The following is a 20326-nucleotide window of genomic DNA, read 5'->3' as shown; positions in this document are numbered from 1 at the left end:
TTTATTTATTTATTTATTGACTTTTGACCATTTATTTCACTTACTCACTCATTCAGTTGTACTTTATCACCCCCTGCTTTCTTGAGTACGTTCCACAGCAATGCTGTTACGTTAGTGGTGAAACCATCTGGGATTTCTGAGTGTACAGTAAGTGTGTGTATGTGTGTGTGTGTGTGTGTGTGTGTCAGAGTGTTTGTTTCTGCACTCTTCTACCCTGCCCTGCCCTGACCTTGGCCCTGTATTAGCACATAAGGGAAAACACAGAGTATCTGGCCCGGACTGCAGCAGACTGTGGTGTTCTTCACTGGGATCGGTACTGACCTGGAGGCCTCGGAAGACTCCATGGGTGTGGATACGGTACTGGGTGCTGCAGCTGTACATCATGGGCGTGCTGGGGTCATTCTCATAACCTGCTGTATGACTATATGAGAAGGAGAGACACAAAACACGTTCAAGGATAGAGTTTATGGGGAATTTCAATATTCTTTACAAACATGACAAAAAAATTCACCAATCACATTTAAATTGGTGATCTGTAAATTAATGGAAATTAAGTGATGCCACAATTTGTTATTTTTTTGGCTAAAAATGACAACATAGGCGTGCCAATATTTCACGTTAATGGCACTCTGACCAAGGCTCTTTAAGTGTACAAGATTATCTATTACACATAATAGATTGCCAAAATGAATTCAATCTGAAATTAGTGGTATAGTGGCTATTTAAAGCAGCTGAATGCATTCAGTAAAATGGTTGTACACAGACATTATATAGACATGTAACTAAACATATAGTGTACTTGTGGCAGTCACTGTTTATATACTTTTCCAAAGTTTGGACACACCTCTTCCCATTTAATGTGTTTCTTTCTTTTTATGATTTTTTTTTAAATTGTAAATTTTATATTAAAGACATTAAAACTATGCAGGAACATGTACAGAACTAGCCACAGAAGCAGCCGCATTTATCATTGAGGATAGATCTGCACACTTCTCGGCATCTTGAAGGAGTTCCTGGAGGTGTTGAACAATAGTTGCTGCTTTTCGTTCACTCTATGAAGCTCCAGCTCATCCCAATTAAATCATCTCAAATCACCATCTCAGTTGATCAGGTTTAGATTAGGGGATTAATGTGGAGGACAGACATTTTTCTTTTGTTGTTTACTGCTGTATCTACAGGGGTTGGACAATGAAACTAAAACACCTGGTTTTAGACCACAATAATTTATTGTGGTGACGGACAGTTCTGGTGGAAACAGGAGAGTTGAGGTGCACATTGAATTCTGCCGTGATTTGATCAGCCGTGGTTTTATGTTTTTTGGATACAATCCGGGTTAGCACCCGAACATTCCTTTCAGACAGCTTCCTCTTACAGCGTCCACAGTTAATCCTGTTGGATGTGGTTCGTTCTTCTTGGTGGTATGCTGACATTACCCTGAATACCGTGGCTCTTGATGCATCACAAAGACATGCTGTCTTGGTCACAGATGCGCCAGCAAGACGTGCACCAACAATTTGTCCTCTTTTGAACTCTGGTATGTCACTCATAATGTTGTGTGCATTGCAATATTTTGAGTAAAACTGTGCTCTTACCCTGCTAATTGAACCTTCACACTCCTTACAGCTCTTACTGGTGCAATGTGCAATTAATTAATGAAAATTGGCCACCAAGCTGCTCCAATTTAGCCATGAAACCTCCCACACTAAAATGACAGGTGTTTCAGTTTCTGTGTCCAACCCCTGTAATTCCATATGTGTCCCTTAATTGTTTTCATGTCTTTAATATTCATCTGCAATGCAGAAAACACATTAAATAAATAATTTAAAAACATTAAATGAAAAGTTGAGTTCCAAATTGGTGTCTGTTACTGTATATTTAATTGTATATTTTATTAATGTGCACACATTTGAATCAAATCAATTCAGTCACTGTTTCTAGTCTGACCCTGGCACGTTTTTTTAAGAAGCTGTTTTCACACGCTAAACCTCAACTGATGTTTCACGATTGTTTCATTTTTCACTATGGAAATTTACGGCAGGTTAAGTACGTGCTGAAAAGTAAACGGCTCAACATGTCACCGTTCACTGTCTAACGCAAAATCAATGACTGTCAGTCGCCAAAGTGACTGTCTATACACCTCATCATCTTCCCCTGGTGGAGCTGTGTGAATAGCACGCATTCTTCTGCTCCCTGTGCATTACTGCATAGGGCTTAGATGACATACACAGGGCAAGGCTGGCTATAAAACACAGAGGCTCATCTCAATAACTTATCCTGACATTGGGGCAAATTGCTCTCTGCTCCAAAGTGCAATATATTCACCTCAACAATCCGAGGTAGGGCCGCTTAGACAGATGAATGGGGAACCTAGGGCCTCTTTCGCTCTGCCTCAGCTGAATTTATACCTGAACCTCAGTACACTGGCCCTTTCTATGACCCTGGATTTACACAAGTTTCCTCTGTCTCGGCCCAGACATTTCCCAATTCTGTGCGTTTCAAAGTCAAAACAAGCCGCAGAGGCTGCCCAGTACAACTTTCTGCACTGTAAATAACTTCCATTCTCGATTGTTTGCAAGTGAGGCTGCTGTTACTCCTTTATTTTCCTTGACTTAGCAAAAAAATGCAGAAGAGTTCAGAATAAGTATGTCATACTGTGAAAAAGTTTAAGGCTCAAGTAAAAAAAAATAACTTTACTAACCCTAGAACGCTAACACCGGGTGATTTTCACCCACACAATTTTTCCGTGTGATTTTGATTGTGTTGCTCAAGATTACCTAATTTTACAATATGTTTCTGCTTTTTTATAGGGCCATCCATGGTACCTTTTTATTTTAGGTGATGTTGTATGTTGTAAAATGAAAGAAGGGTTCCAAAACTTGTCATACAGTGTATACCCAACGTTAGTGATGGTGACTAATTTTAACGTTAGTTTTCTAGGATTAACGGAGCATTATGCTGTGTATCAGAGAGCTGCTAGCAGACTGCAGGCAGGGAGAATGCTATGAGAATTATATGATTAACAAGTTGACAGACAGGTTTAACTTAAAGAAATTAATAAGAAATTAAAATAAAAAACTTTTTTTGCATAAATCAAATGAAATAAATATGTATACTATGTTCAGCATTACTTATCACGGTTTGTATCAGTTTTCTTAGTTTACTATCTCCTCACAAACTGGTTGTTTTCCAGCTGAAAGGATACAAGCTGTATGTGAGCCGAGTAGGTAACTTAGCATTTAGCATTTGTTTGTTTACCAAAAGACTGGCTCTTTTTTTTTTTTTAATCCAGTTCAAAATTAAAATAAAACTTTTTTTTACAGATTTTTTAAATACGAAATTCAAATTATTTTTTACTGTATTTATGTTTACCTGCTTTTGTTCTAATGTAACGTAATGTATTCTTTACTGTTAAAAACTTACGTAATGTCTCAACTACTGTGTAATCATGTATCCCTTAAAATATTTTTTCTCTTAATTCCTGAAATAATAATTTAAAAAATGGAAAATTCCATCCGCTCAAGGCTCTAAAGTTAGCGAAAGGCGTCCATATCCTCTGCGGTACGTAAACCCAAAATGGAAGAGCTGCTATAAAGCCTTCTTTGTCTCCTTGTCTGTACGTGTGGCCAGACTGAAGGACAGTACAAAATGGCATCCTGCGATAAATCTCCTCACAGTTCATTCATTCATTCGTTGGCTCGGGCCACGAACGGAGCGACCTGCCCTGACGTCCAGATAGAGCCTTTCCAGGAATGGACAGATGAACAGACAGACAGACGGACGGATGAATATTGAGGAGATTGTGTTCGGAAACATAGAAGAACACCAGTGGTTCTTATGTACTGTAGACCATTCCTCCCCAGGATATCTAATTTTTTACTTTTGCTGAGACACCCAGACCTCCTCAGACCCATTTTTTGAGGAGGTGGGAGAGGGGTCAGAGCCTGCTGTCCTGGCAGGATGGGGTCGTTGGGGGGTAGGGGGGGGGGTCTGGCTGTGGATTCTCTGCCTGGTCCCAGAGGAGCAGGAATGAGGGGCTGTCCCATTGTGCAGCCGTGCACTTCCACTACTCCCCCAGTGCTGCTCCCTTCCTCCCTATGGGCCTGCTCTCAGCCTGCTCAAGGCTAAGGTGCCACAAGGGGAAATATATGGCCGGATATCGTTCCCTAGCCAGACAAAACAGAGTGCGCGCACCAGCAGAACCAAGCAGCGTACGAACAGCAATGGCTTGAGCTTTTTTATATATATATATATATATAAATAAAGTACTGGGCAAGAGCAAACAGTTTAAAACCATTTATCTGCAAAATTACTTTGATTTTGCTTGTAAAAATGACAGATAGCATTAAAATAAATACAAAATAAGAAAAATCTTTAAAAAGTAACTGTTGAGCTTGTAATAATTGTAAGAACAACAATTTAGTTTTATAGATATGTTTGAGTACACCACCAGCAGCATGCCTGATGTAGCTGATTTAACTGAAACATGTATATTGTGATATAGACCTACAGATAATGCAGTGTGTCCTTAAGGGGAGGTCTAAAAAAATTTGAAACAAAAATGATAAAAACTCATGCGCCAAAAAATAATAGTACTGTTTTTTATGAATTTCTATGAATTTGAATTTATTCTAATATTAGCAGTATTTTACTTATTATTTTACTTAAACAAATATTTACTGCATAGCTAAATAGCTTTTACATGATAATATTATAAAACAAAATTATAATGAATAGATCAAATTACTTTTAAAAAATTGGTATCATTTTGCATATGACAAGCCAAATGTCATATAACAGAAACTATCATTGTCATCATTCATCTTGTCTTTTGCCATGTCCCATAAAAGCTAAAAAACTGTTCTGCGTGTGCATGTGCACTAGATATGCAGAGTCGCTTGCCTGTCTGCACAAACAATTCAAGCCAGATCCAGCTAGTCCTGATCATAACCACCTACTGTGCTGTCCACTGTGGGTGATAATGCCTTTTATAATATATTCCTGGTACACGCATGACACTGAGGTTTGAGGAATGTTGAATAATGTTGAACAACATCAGATCTGGCAACTATCTATCTTACACCCTTTTTAAGGTGTGTATTATATTTTGTCGAATCAATTTTATTTTATAAATGTGGAATATGAAACATGGAATAAAAACTAAATCTAAGAAATCTAACTAAAACTAAAATAACATTTCATGAACTCCATTTAGATAATGAGCTATTTCCATCTGTCACGTTTGTTACTGCTGATTAACTGTCATTAAATATCGGTTTTCTCTAAAATTTGAACGTTTCCTAATGTTTTCCTTTTTTGTATGTTAATTGATGTTTGGGAGATTTCTTAAAGGTTTAGTCCTGTAACAGAAATGACATGGTATTTTGACATTGTGTTAAATATATAATAAATACAATACAACAATAACCAATACTGAGGTTTAGACTCTTTGTGTTTAGACTCTTGTACAGTTCCATAGACCTTAACCACAGCTCAACTTCATTTACTTAAAACCCAGTCGTTGCTCATGTACATAATCATTTGTTAATCAAATATAAACTTCCACTGTAGTTCTGTCTGACCACAATAAAGATTCATATCATCGTATTCTTAGAGGTGCGTTAAAGTGCGCGCCATTTTTGTTTTTTGAGATCAGCTTTTCTTGCTAATGCCTGATTTAATTACAGTGCTTCAGAGCTGTTCAGCAGGAGACCCCCGCAATGTGAGCCAATGTTGAAATATTTGATTTACTCGACAACTCTGAGGATAAACTTGACACTAACGGTATCTAAGTGGGATTTATCCTGTGAGCAGGTCATGCTGACATACCTCTTAATGGTGGGTGCCAGTGGGTTGACAGGGTTCCATGCCATGCACTCCAATTGAGATGCCATTTGGTATAAATTGTCACCACTGGAAATTAAACACAAAACAAAGAGAATGTTTGTACACAAAAATGAATACCCAACAAATGTACTATTGTTGCCTAAACTGACAGTGGTTCAGTGTTCATTTAAAGTAAAATATATTGTCGCTGTCCAATGAAAAACAAGTATCTCCATTTTTGTTGATTTTTAGTTTACTTCATAATTTGAACACAAACTGTCCCTTACACTGTGCCAAAAAATGTTGATGAACGGACCAATAGAAACTCTTCAAAATGACCTGAAATGAAATATTTTTACAGTAACTTCTATTGAAAGTTTAGAAGCTTTATCATATAAAGTTGCTGTTTTGGAGATACTTAAGTTTAGTTTATTATTAGTAGTACAATAAAAATATATATATCTTCAAATAATATAAAGCCCTCAGAATGCGAGAAATGAAAAATGGCCCAAAATCTGACAGAGGCATCCTGGGTAACAGCGAATGAATGTCTCAAACAGAAAGAGAGAGACCTACTCAAAAGAGGGGGTTACCCACCCCAGCAGGGTGATCATCACTTAATGAGATCAGACTGAGAAGCTGCCACATGTTATTGAGAGGTTGACTGCAGAGCTGTTCTGCAGTCAGTCCTCCAGGTGCTTACCCAAACACATAGTTTCAGATTTATCTCCAGAACCCCTGACATCACCATGTTTCATCACAGCCGAGGAGCTGTGAGCTGCGGTATGTGCTGGTACCTGGTACTGTACACCTTCTCAGCTGCAGCTCTGGCGCATACACATGCGTTTCTCCGTGCTGGAGCACAGCCGACGCTGCCTGGCGCTGTAGGCCTTAGCGTTTATTATGGTATCAATATGTCATGGTGTTGTAGATACAGAAAGCAGACGTGTGGCTTGATATTAACCTAAACTTCAGGGCAGAGGCAGACACACCTCCTTTTACTTAATAGTAGTTCTAGCTCCATAATAGTGACTTTACAATAATTACTACGGGATGTCTGCAAAATATATAAAAATACATAGACAAAATTAAGACAAGTTTTGCTATAATAAAATAATAAAATGCACACAAAAACAATTTTAACTTATATACTTATATATATACTCTGGAAAACAATGTATGCACACAGTGCCAGTCAAATGGCAATCTGGACAGATTTCTTCTCATTCAATGTGTTTTCTTTCTTTTTTTAATCATTGGAAAATTAATATTGAAATGTAATGTAAACCTATACAGGAACACATGTGGAATTACTTAACAAAAAGTGTTAAAGAAACCACAATATGTTCATCCCAAATCACCCATCTCAGTTGATCAGATTTAGAACAGGGGATTGTGTAGGCCAATCATTTTTTGTTTACTATGTAATTACACATGTGTCCCTCAATTTTTTTGATGTCTTTAATATTAATCTACAGTGTAGAAAATAAATTAAATAAAGAAATAAAGAAAACCTCTGCATATGAAGGTGTGTCCAAACTTTTGACTATTACTGTACACAAATTTAAAAGTGGTACACTGAAAAAAAAAGCTAAATTAGGGACCGGTTGTCAGTCATAAATAATGTAGCTGGTTCCGCTTAGTTCAGACTGCTGTTAAATCAGTAAGCTAACTTTCTTCTAAAATTCATAAAGTTTATGTATAAAATAAAAAAAATAAAACAAAAAATATATAGTGGAGACTAATGGGGAATTTGTACCTCACTGTTAGAAAAGGAATCTGATTGCAGCTTAAAAAAACAGTCACAATTTTCCTAATCATCATAGTAGTTGCACTATAGTATTTACTTAGGCATACCAATTGCTAATAGTTACCTAATAATACATATCAGTACTACAAATGTAATAATAAACCTTTGGATTAAGACTAATGGCTGTGTTGGTACCAGTGTCTAATCACAGCCTATTTTTGTAATAGACTTATATTATACAAAATTCTGCACAATTCCTTATCAAATATTTAGAATTTAGCTAGTTTGGGAAATTGACCATCCAGAAAACAAATCTTTCAGCTGCTTAACAGAGAGACAAAGCTGTGAAGTCTGTGAAGCGCCATCAAATATTAAAGCTCCATATTAAAAAATCACTCTAAATTAATGTATCATCTCCATGTTAGACCTTAATGCCTACTAGTACTAACTGATTACAATTTCTAAAAGTAACTTTTAAAATAATTCAAAACATGAATTGTCTGAATTTAGACAACTTGTGAATATTTGCGCTGCTCATCAGAGACTTACACGACTAAGTTGTGAAGTCTATTCAGCAAAATAGGGACACACTAGACACGTTGAAACATGAAATGTGGAAATTCATGGTAAACACACAAACTGATATGCTTTTTTTAATACTTTGTAAATTAGAAATATCTTTATTATAAATCTTTATCTCAAAAGCATCTTTTAAGGGAGTTAGTGGGTCATTTTATTAATGACTAATGGGAATGGAAATTGGAATACTGAATTAGTGCTTTAAAAATCAGTCCAAATTGATGTATCATCTTCATAGTTGTTACATCTTAATTGTTACAAATTCATACCAATTACTAATAGCGTCTAAGAATTCAAAACTGAATGATTAAGCTTGCCTGTAGTTTAAGATTAATAGCTGCATTGGTACCAGTGCACAGTGTCTAATTACAGCATTTTTTCTGCTGTACAACAAAAAAAATGTCCCCAGCAGGAGGAGAGCCTTTCCTTTCTGAATGGTTTATATTTTAGAATATCAGTCTTCATGCTTTACACACTAACAATGGCTTGTCTTTGGCTCTGGCTGCGATAAGTGGACATGTTTTTATTCCAACCACCTTGAAACAGCTAAAAACAGCAGCTCCGAGCAGAGGCTGTGTAAATACTGCGCTGTTGGTACCAGGCGTTCGATTAGAAAAAAGCAACGAAGCATTTTGATTTGAGGATTCCCAGCCCCCCGAATCCTGGCGAGATATGAGTCTGTTTATTACAACACGCTGAGCTGGAACTGGAAAGCGAAGGCAGGACCTGAGTGGAAGCACCCTTATCACCGTTATTCTGTTGTTTTGAATCTTTATGTTCGCAGAGAATTGCAAAACAACGCTTCCAAAGCATTCGAAGAATGCCACAGCTCATTTCTCTGGCTTGCAGTAAGAGGATGGCCGAATAAAGACTGCAGAGGGAACTCCTCGGAGGACAGCTAGCCACTTATCAGAGTGAAGGAATTCAGAACTGGTTAAAGACTGGAAACCGGCGGTGGACAAGACAGTTTATCTTGGCCTGGTACGTTCTGCTGTTCAGCACTTGACCTTTGGCGATTTCAAGCTGTGGCCTGTTACGGCAGAGCCTGGCCTCGATGCAGTACAGTGCCATTGATCAAAATCGCACAAAATGTCATTTACAAGCTTCAAAGGTTTCATTTGTGGAACACAATTCTGTACAAGCTTCTAAAGTAGGCTGAACTCCTACAAACTACTTCTGATTTATTTCCCTGTTCCTTTCCTTCCCAAATCAAACCCGTCGCTGCCCCTTTTCCTGCTCTTGTTACGTCTCTTCCTTCTTCCTCACCGCTTTGAGCTACCTCAGTGGCAGCGTGACCTTCTGAAGACAGAAATAAAAGCAAGGATTGCTACTTGTGGAATCTGCCATGTTCCTGAACCAAGGATAATGACGTGTCAATGTCAGTTGAGTACTAAATTATCAACATATTTAATCTATTAAAATACTTTAATTGCTTGATTTAGAAATGTTTACAGCACACTACAATAATAAAAGAACTTCATCTTTTCCCACGTTTTTCACTATTGTATCAATGAAATAGGCTATAGGTATTTTTGTCTTGCTTTTTGCAATTTTTGGCTGAATAATTTCAGTTCCCCAATGTTCAGCACATCCCTAATGCAAACTTGTCCAAAGTCTATGAAGCTAAAGTACAAGTTGTCGGCAAAGCAAAAAGATAACATATTAAATGCTGTAAAAAAATTAATTTCTGTAAAACTATATATATTCTTTTCATAGATAATGTTATGCTGATTTAATACTTTGTAAATTTGAAACATTTTCATTGGTAGTCTTTTCAGATGTATTTTAAAGGCCCTTCATTAGTGAAGACTTTTGTACCTAACTGTTATAAGTATAGTTGTTATGAATTAATAAACGCTGACTTTTGATGATTTATGTTTTATGTTACTATAATGTCATGTTCAGCATTATGTAGTATGATAGCATGTTTTCATTTCATCAAACACATGAACATGAAGAACAAAAATAAAATATATTATATAAAAGATTATAATGACCTTAATTTTACATCTTGGTTTCTTAGTTCCTAACAAATTCCAAAAAAGCCTACAGTGAAGGTTTTAACAGTAGATGCCCTGAGTAAACCACTCTTTACTTTTTACTGCCCCTCTGGAACCAATAAGCTTTTATTAGGCATGTAAAAACTACAAAAAAACTGTCAGAACAACCTCTTTAAAGTTTATTAAAACTGAGGATAGACCGTACCTGTTGTAAGGGTTTCTCAGCAGCAGGGCTTGACTTCCTGTACAGCTGTCTGACGGCGTGTGGCAGCCATAAACAGGTGGAGGAACGGGATACTGCTGCTCACCTTAACAACACAGGGCAAACAGTTATCATAAAAAATATAAGACATCTACAAGAGCAGTACCCTAACCCCCCTTATACACGCCCACACACAAATTTATGTAAGGCAAGCACAAAAATATGCTGGTGACTTCAAATCAAAGCAGTTTTACACCCGCCTGGACCTTTACAACAAGTAATACAGCTCAGTCAATAGTACAAGTCGCTTAGGGCATTTCTATCTTAATTGTTTTTAACACTGTCACATTTTCAGGCCACTCCCGTTCTCGGATCTCGCTGTGGCTCTTGGAAAATACGCTTAATTTAGAAAGTCTGTCTTTTGTTTTCACTTTTGTCCTCCTAACTAATGAGAATGAGCCCTGTGTGCACACTCTGTATGTCTTAAGTCTCACATGGAAAAAAAAGGCCTCAGCCTGGATGCTTCAAGTATCATAACTTTGCGGCTGTAATGAAACGCATGAGCAGTCATGTGTGTGTGTCTTTAAGTGTGTGTCTTTAAGTGTGTGTGTGTGTGTGTGGTGAAGTCTGTCTCGGAGAGAGGATCTGAGACTGGGGAGACCCAGCCGAGTCCACTCTGCAGTTATGAAAACAACAGCCTCGCTCTCTTTGAAGCCATAAAGCACGCCGACCCCTCGTTCGCTCTTTTGCGGAGTGCAAATGAGGGATCGGTGCCTTGGCTGGACCAAAGGCCTCTTATTGTGAATGGCTCCCATGGCAGTTCTAAACATTCCGAAAAGCCTCTCGCAGTGCTATCAGCTCGCCGGCCCCAGGAAGGATTTACAGCAGCAAAAATGAAGAGCAAATGGCCCGATAAGGTGTTTACCAACGTTTTAACACTGTGACACGCAGGAGAAAAGAAAGAAAGGGCGATGAAATAAGATCGCACTGATTTACGCTTCGGGGAAGGGACTGTATGCAGCTTGACCTTGGACTGATTTGTACAGAGGCTGCCCTTTGACTCCAGAGAGAGGGGAAAAACACTCAGGCGCTCGCAGACTACGTGCCTGAGAAGACTGCACAAATTTATACAGATATTCATACAGAGCTGAAACTCATAAAAATGTAAAATTTACCCATGTTACTTTGCTGTGGGATGGGGTCTTCGTGTTTGAAGGGGTGGTTGGGGTACTGAGGGGCGTGGTGGGATGGCGTGTGTCCATAGTTTGTGGCTCCATCAAAAGCGACCGCACCGTAACCTGGAGGAGGGAAAGGCGACGAAGCATTAAAATGAGACGTAATTATAACAGCAAGTCAGTTTACCCAGCTGGAAAAATTTATTAAAAATTATTAACAAAAAAAAAATTAACATGTTGTGAATTTAGTGTACAGTATTCAAAATACATTTCATGCAAAAGTAAATAAAAACTTTACATAGTAAAACACATTACAAAACACACATTTTGGATATATAAACTCTATATATAAAGTTATCTTATATTCATGATTTTCCACTGTGTAATAATAAATATAAAAAAGTAAATATGAAAAGTATGTGTAATTATGTGTGTGTTTATTATACCAAGTGATGTCCAGTATTTATCCACTTTAAAATTATTTAAGTATTTGTTTCCTTCAAATAAAATTAAAAAGCCTTAAGAGATTCGTCCATACACTTTAAACCAAAAAGGATTTATCATTTTTTGGTAGAACCAACAATGGGTTCTTTGATTTGTTTGATTTGTATTATTAACAGTATTGATGCTAAATTAAGTCACCAACAAAAGTTTTTTTTTTTTTTTTTAAACAAATTTAAAGAACCTTCACATAGTCCTTTTAGTTGTCATGGCTCCATATGCCAATCCTAGGGATGCTTTAAAGCAACAGTCCATAAGTTTAGGAGATTTAGGGATTTAGCACCCTCTCTGGTGAGATTGTGAAATTGCACAGAGCATATGGAAAATGAATTTTAATGCAAGTGTTAATGTGGTTTTGAATATATTGTTCAAATGTTCACTTGTAGAGAGCAATTACATCCAACAAACCTACCAGACCACTCTGTGGACTGTTTTAAAAAAAAATGAATGAATTAAATATTGAAGGCATGGTCATCCCAGGACTCTAATACCACTCACTAGAATTGTTTTCCCTTCTCAAGTCAGGAATACTCTTGTTTTCAACTTAAAAGAAAAAAATAGTGACTTACTGACTGCTGCTTTAACTAGACATCTAAATGTATTTTCTGTGTTATCATCATTTCATATAGAGCCATAGCCTTTGATAAAAGAATTGACATTATGGAAACACTTTTTTAAGAATATAAAATAACCAGAGTTAACTTTCTAATTTTATTAAAAATCTCTAAAAGAAAAGGTAAATTATGATTCAATAAAAGCCCATATTCACTCACACTAGATAATGGCTGGATAATACCCCCTTCTTCTACCCTAATCACCTCAGCCCCCCCACCCCTGGGGGGTAGGGGTGAGCAGGGTGACGAGCTGTAAGTGCAAACAAACGTTGGGCAGGACACCACGGCCGAGAACAGACATCGGCTTTAGGGGTGAATCATGCCTTAGATGACCCCGGGTCAGCCTCAGCCTTGTAAATCACCCTGCCCCAACTCTGCCTTCATTAATTACACACAACCACTCTCACCTCCGAACGACTAGAAACTCATTAAAGACGGCCATCCCTCTTCCCCCTTACCGGGTGAGGTGAAGGGCCTGGGCAGACGAGAGGGTGTGTGTATGTATGAGAGAGTAAGGGCTGGGTGTGTGTGTGTGTGTGTGTCTTCCTCTGTGTGTGTGTGTGTGTTTAGGCAGCCTATACTGTATATTGTCGTTGTCCAATAAAAAAACAAGTATCTCCGTTTTTTTTTTTTTTTTTTTTATTACTACATAATTTGAACACACAAACTGTCCCTTACTCTGTGCCACAATTTGTTAATGAATGGGCCAGTAGAAATACTTCATAGTAACCTGAAATAAACTCTTTTTACATTGACTTCCATTTAAAGTTTAGAAGTTTTTTTCTCTTTCCTGTAAAGTTGCAGTTTTGAAGATACTTGTTCTTCATTGGACAGCGACCAGCGACAATATCCAGAAAGGATGCTGTTACTTTTATCTTTAAGATATACCTTATTATGAGTATTTTATCATATGGTGTTTAATTTATTTGCTATCATGATAATAATGATAATGAAATATACATTTCTGAGCATGTTTTAGATATCATCAGTGCATAAAGAACACTGACCAACTATTTCATTACAAATAGGTTAATTAGCTCTGCATAAATAGATGAAGTGCAGAAGTAAAGAAGATTTAATTAATTCTTTAATCACTGTACTAAGTATATGAGACTATTTTTGATTTTTGTTTTGTATTTTTATTTGATTTGTGTTTTGTCTGTGATCCCATGTATCACAATACATATTGCATATCATGAACATGTCTTTAAATATCATGGATGTATTATTTTTATCATATCGCTCTCTAACTCTTTTCTAAACTGATTTAGGGTTCATTATTTTATAACCTGAAATAACCTGAAATAATAAAGTTTCTCACCTGAAATAATAATAATAATAAAAAATATCTATAATTTTGTGTGAGTGTAGATGTGTGTGTGTGAGAGTTAACAGATGTGAGGACACTGGAGGACTGAGTGGCACAAGACTGGCAGCAAAAAAAAGAACCTACGCCCAGGACGGCAACTTCAGAAGTGGGTTATAGAGTGTTTCTACTGTTCTTATTACTGTAAAAGAAACATTTTATTAAAGCTTTGGATGACTAAGTGCCGCCTGTCATCTAAAGCGCAAGAGAAATACTGTCATTTTTAAATTGCTGTGTTTAATATTCATTTATGCTCACTTTCATCAAGCAGACAATTTATTTAAGAAGCAAATATTATATTATAAAGGCATATAAAGGAATATGTTTAATGTTGAATTACTTACATTAATCTATGTTTCAATTTAAAAAAACACATTCTTTTTTATTTTTAATATTTTAAATAAATAATAAATAGCACGCACAGAAAGCTTTAAGATAAAATTCCATTAAGATAAAATTGTCAAATGCTTGCATAAGTTCACCAGACAACCTCAAATGCTCTTATTATGAAGAATGAAAAACGAGTGTACGCTGCATGGCCGCTGTGAACTCGTTGGATTTTATGCACTCTATAACTCACTTCAACTCCACAAGCCCTGCAGTGGAATAAAGAATAAAACACTACTTGCTTTATTACTGTTTACCTGATTGGACCTACCTATGTATTATGTGTTTATTAGTTAGATTTTTGTACAGTTTTTCAGATAGAATAAATGGATATAATTTTAGATATATTTAAAGTTAAAGGAAAAAAGTGTAAACCCATTTTAGGAAGGTGTGTGAAGGAAAGTGGGGAAAAGGGACAATAAAATGCAATGCAAAATACAAATGTAAGAATCTTCTGTATGTTTAAATGACACCCAAGGTGTGTCTATTTGAGAGCAAAATTACACTTAAAAAATAATACAATATTAGAATAAACAGTTCTATTAATAAGTTTTGTGCGCAATGTTTTAATTTGGGTGGTTATACTATTTCACCAGCTAAACTTCGGAACAGTTTATTGGCGATATGAAAAAATCTCCAACATTTATTTACGCCATTAAGTTAAACATGTACCTCATTATGAGTATAGACTGCTCAACTAATAAGGCTTTGGATCATTACCTGATACGTTTATCTGGCTTATTATTAAAGATACATATTTTAAATGTTTTTGAGCAAAAAAAAAAGCATGTTCTTACTTATTTATTGATTATTCATTTATAGAGTGTGTATATTGTAATAAATATATTTTGCCGTCTTGTTTTTTTACAGTGCAGTGTTTTAAGTTGGACTTTATTTGGACCCATTACTTTACATACTGTGCCAAACCATAGCACTAAAGATACAAAAAATAATCTATAAAATATATTTTGGTGGTGAATTAAATTAAATGTCTTTAAGTCATATGTTCTTATCAATTAAAAGAAATTCAAAGCAATTTCAAAAGCATTCAATTTAAATGCACTGAAAGGCTGTTAAATTTGTTAGTCTAAATGCTTTTTCTTCTTCTTCAGATGTGCTTACATTTTATTTTAAATGGCAGGTGTTGACTTCAAGTGCCTGAACTGTACAAATTGAGTGTGTGCTGCTTAAGGATCACGCATGTGGGATTTAATCATTTTTCTAATACTATTTGCTCAAAGCAGCAGAGCTTTTTTCCTAAGTATGATCCATCACTGTAGGTGGAAAAACCTGCAGTTTTTCTCACTGCACTCCCAAACTTTTATCAACACTCCCCGTGACCAAAAGCAACACGCTTGATGGTCTTAAATAAAGTTAAACATTAATCACTCGCATGCCTCACATTTCTGCAAGACGTGATGGAGATCTGATGCAAGAGGAGTTGGAATATTGAGTAAAATATAGGATGCCTGGTTCTAACTTCCAGCAAAGGAATTTAAGCAACTCCAAATAGTTGTAAATCAAATTTAAAATTGTATTAAAAAATGTTTTATTCTTTATAAAGTGATTTTACTGACAAATATCTAAAGATGAAGAAAAAGTGCACAAACATATCGTATATGATTGTATATGACATTGTGTCAAACACAGCAATCGAAACGGATTCCGGTAACCAATGTATGTTTAGCACATAATATATGCTTAAATATTACATTTAGGCACATTTATTAAATACTGACCTTTTTCCAAATTGATTTAACACTATTGTGATAATAAAATTGAACAATGTTCATTTAATAATGAATCCAACTAGAATATATACTATAAATAATATATATCTTGTGCAAAAACAACAACTAAAAACTTGCTACCACATTTCCTCCAAATGTTTCCTTCACTTCCTTCACTCAACTTGTATTGTTCAAACTTCTGTTAATGCTTTTTGCTCAATACACTTGATAACAATAATACAAATTAATACAAACTTTGTTAATTATGATTTATTACAGAGTAGTATTTAAATAAATATCACTATAATATCTTGTAGTTTTGTATTTCTTTTGGTTTAAACATTTAAAATTCATACAGAAAGTTGAATTTGTCTGTTTTGTGCTTGTTGAGGATTATCAAACATACAAAGAATATTCGCATGATAATAGAAGAATAGGACAGTTTTTTTTGTCAAGTCTAATGATTAATGTGCATTGTATTGCATAGCATGTGTTTAAAAAGGAATAACACATTATATTATACCTTCTTCACAACTTTGCTGAATAGCTGTACAAGAAGGCCTGAAGAACCCTAGTTAATTCAGTAACATCCCTGTTCTCATCTCTAGAAAAGGCTTTGACTAAAAACAGGTATTGAGTATCAAGAGATGGTCTTACCCTGGTTCCTGGAGCTGGCCTGACCATCCATACAGTTGGACAGGTACGGGCCATTGCTGAACATTCTGGGCTGACTGGCCGGAGGCTGGTTGGCTGCAGGTGTCCCGAAGGCCCCGTACCTGCAGGCCCCTGTGCCTGTAAACTGGCCAGAGAAGTGGACGGTGAAGGCGCTGAGGCCACAGTGAGGGTCCTCGTGGGGGTCTGCTGAGCCCCAGCTGGGCTCCTGCTTGATAAAGGAGTGGCTGTAAGGTGGGCCAGTGTGAAAGTCCAGCACAGGAGCCCATTGAGGGGCACTGCTGACGGGCAGCGGGCAGTTCCCATTCCCTGCGGGCAGAGCCGGGACAGGGGACAGGAGGGTGTTGAGGTCACGGACGTCCGAACCCATGCCCGACGTCTTGCTCACCTGGGCGACCGGGTCCAAGGTGGAAAGAGAAGTCTTGCAATCTCCTGGAAGCTGATTTCAAATTTCTTGCAAATCCAGGACAGAGTCAAAAGTCAAGTCCAGAAAAGCCGCATACTTGAGTTTTTAAGATGTTAGGCAGCAGCAGAAACACCAGGAACTTCATGCATTAAGAGTCCGAAGCAAAAAAAAAAAAAAAAAAAGGACGAGATACTTAGAAAGAAAGAAGAAAGAAGCTGACAGTACCCAGGCTCCTTCGTGGGATGTCCCAGCCAGGGAGAGATCTCTGAATGAAGTAAGAGAGACAGAGAGCGAGAGAGAAGGAGAGAGGAGGAGGAGGTGGAGGAGTAGGAGGAGGAGGAGGAGGAGAGGAATAGCTCCTTCACCGTGTGTCTGTTTTCTTTGGAGGCCAGAAGGCTCAAATAGAAGCACAGACAGAGGAGCCAGGAGGAGGGGCTAAATACAGACTGAGGAGGCTTCATTCATTTACTTCAGTAAATACTATATAACCTACCTTTATCCCGCGCATCTCACAGGGCCCCCAGTGTGTGCATTCAGATGACTGGGTTTGAGTGGATGAAGTTATTCATATTATTTTCTATATTTTTACAGCTGTGTCCCCATGACTGGAAGACAGTTTCTCTACTAATAACAACAGGATAAATATCTTTAAAACGTCTCTCGCTGCTAAATATTTTCTGAGGTATATAGCATTAATAAAAAAATAAAGATTAACAAGAATGCCTTTTTCTCTAATCGCGCGCGACTTAGATCACGAGGGCTACATAAATAATTAAGTCGGAACATCGGAATGATCGTTTTAATACAACGTAATGCATTTGCCGTTAAAAAAAAGGCGCTATAGGAATATGAAACATAGGAATATTTAATTCGGCTTTTAAATAACCCGATCAGTTTTTATTATTATTATATTTTTGTTCTTTTGTTAACCTTTAAAATATAAATATATCCTATTTTAGTCTAATCTCTCTTCCCAATTAAAATCTAAATTAATCTGCCGTGGCAGTAATTTAATGGTTTAAGTGGGGTATTAGTTTCTATTCGTTCAAAGGAAATAATAATGATCTCTAAAAATAATTTAAAATGTCGACATCAACCAGGTAATAATTAAATTATTCGTTTCGGAGCTTACTAAAATATAATACCAACAGCTAGAGGCGACGGAAATAATAATAATAATAATAATAATAATAATAATAATAATAATAACAACTGACCTTTGTACTATTACTAATATTAATGTTTTAAAATCCGTTTTTTTATTACAACCATCAATTACATAAGTTAAATATGGATTTAAATTAAATATGGACTTATAAACGTGCCCAAAGTTCCCTAAAATGTAAGCGCATTTCCCAGCCGAAGAGAATGACAGACAGTATGTCAATGTAAAAAAATATATATACTATACTTGATTCGTTTTTATTTTAATTCTTATGATTTTATTTTTTTACACGTAACACGTAAAAAGACACATTTGTAGGAAAAGTAAAGATTCGATTATGTATGTACTAGAGTATTTCTGTTTGTCTACATTTATCGTGACATTATTACACAATGTAAAGAAAACATTTACATCATATCGAAAAATGAAACACGACATAAATAGATGTCAAATAGACACGTTTTTGTGCGACAGAGACGACACGCAGCCGAAGCGCGCACCTCCAGTAAATTAAAAAGGGTGAAGTCACCCCGCGCGCGCGCGCACGCATATACACAAACACACACACACACACCATTTCTGATGGAGTTTATTTTTTTCTCTCTATTTAAAACAGAGAGGGAAAAAATAACTGTCGGATTGTGGAAGATGGATGTGGGCTGGACCCGGTGGAAATAACCGTGTTTAGATAAAAGTGAGGAGTTTCTCCTCTCCACAGAAAATGACAGAGATCACAGCCGCGCGCAGGTGGTCACTGCTGGATGACCTCTGCTGCGGATAATCAGGTAATATTCAAATCGAGATGGAAAGCATAACTGCAGAGCTGAGCACATTTATCTTCTACAGGGGACCAGAGAAAACAGCTTTCTGTAATAAAACATTCAAAACTGCAGGACAGTGGCTCGGACTGGTCAAGAGTGTATGCTTACCTCACAAACAGGCCCTGTGTGTGTGCTCCTGCAAATTAGTCTGTTTTACATTTTACAGCAGTGTGATTACTGAAGACATATTTAAATGGTAATTCTGTTCAGATAGGACAGTGGCATCATTTCTATAAGCAAGAAGAAAAAGAGGAAGAAAATTCAATTTCAGCTCTCCACAGAGTGTGAAGAGAGGATCACTGTCCTCCCTCCACTCCCTCCGCCTGGGCTCCACTCCTCCTTCACCTCTGGCTTACTGTCTGAAAGGGAGTAAATGACTGGACCTCCTGGACCTGTCCTCACTTTAAGGGTACAGCTGAAGCCTGGAGATACAAACACAGTCATAGCCTGGCTACAAGCACATAGAGACAAACCAATCAATAAAACAATCAATCAATAAATTAATGAATCAAGGTTTAATAATATAAACACTAACACTTTTTTTGTATTTATATATAATTGTTTCGGATCTGTACGACTAATTATATACATTTATATATAAATGTTTGAAATCATTTTTGACTTTCGCAGTTGTAAAGTTATAAAGTTATGTAATCAATTGCATAGAATATCTATTTTTACTACACTGTTTTAACAATTAAAATGTCATTTTTTTCTTCCTGAAAACAGTGCTTATAAAAACTTGTGACCTACACCTAGTGATGTCTCTTTTTCTGGCGAGAAAAATGTGGCAGGCAGTGAGTCTGACCATTTTTTTCTCTTATTATTTTGTATACAATTTTGAGGATACACCAAAAGTATGTTATTATTATAATAAAAGTATATATATATAATATTATTAGAATATTATTATATTAAGTATAATATTACAGCATAATGTTATTGCAATATTGAGAGAATCTCTCAATTGATGTAAAGCAATGAGGCTTTGAAAAAGCGAAAAAAAAAATAGAGTGTAATATAAATTCAGTGTTAGCACATGGAAGTTACAACAAAAAACAATGTAAAATGTCTGTTACTGTTACGGTCAACCATGTTATTTTTTAACAGTTTAAGTAATTTAATTTATTTAACA

General features: G+C 36.4%; 1 protein-coding gene and 1 long non-coding RNA gene across 4 annotated transcripts in view; both read right to left on the bottom strand.

The window, feature by feature from the left end:
- Positions 1-18036, bottom strand: part of wt1a (WT1 transcription factor a) — a 331319-nt gene extending 313283 nt beyond the window's left edge. For 2 of the 3 annotated variants that reach the window (XR_007440874.1, XM_007228319.3), the window contains exons 1-5: positions 16785-18033; positions 11530-11652; positions 10358-10460; positions 5827-5910; positions 322-421 (exon numbers count right to left, since the gene is read on the bottom strand). Coding sequence is in view for 2 of the 3 variants with exons in the window: in XM_007228319.3 (XP_007228381.1) it covers positions 322-421; positions 5827-5910; positions 10358-10460; positions 11530-11652; positions 16785-17169 (795 nt within the window). In the remaining variant the exon portion in view is untranslated. Of the gene's footprint in view, positions 1-321; positions 422-5826; positions 5911-10357; positions 10461-11529; positions 11653-16784 lie in introns of all 3 variants that reach the window. The other variant, XM_007228320.3, reaches the window with a different exon arrangement.
- LOC125804712 (uncharacterized) overlaps positions 1-20326 on the bottom strand; it is a 162574-nt gene that overhangs the window by 8587 nt on the left and 133661 nt on the right. The window lies entirely within an intron of this gene.

Source organism: Astyanax mexicanus, chromosome 10 (assembly GCF_023375975.1).
Source record: "Astyanax mexicanus isolate ESR-SI-001 chromosome 10, AstMex3_surface, whole genome shotgun sequence".
Lineage (NCBI taxonomy): Eukaryota > Metazoa > Chordata > Actinopteri > Characiformes > Acestrorhamphidae > Astyanax > Astyanax mexicanus.
The sequence above is the reverse complement of the archived record's forward strand: the minus strand, read 5'-3'. Positions and strand labels throughout refer to the sequence as shown.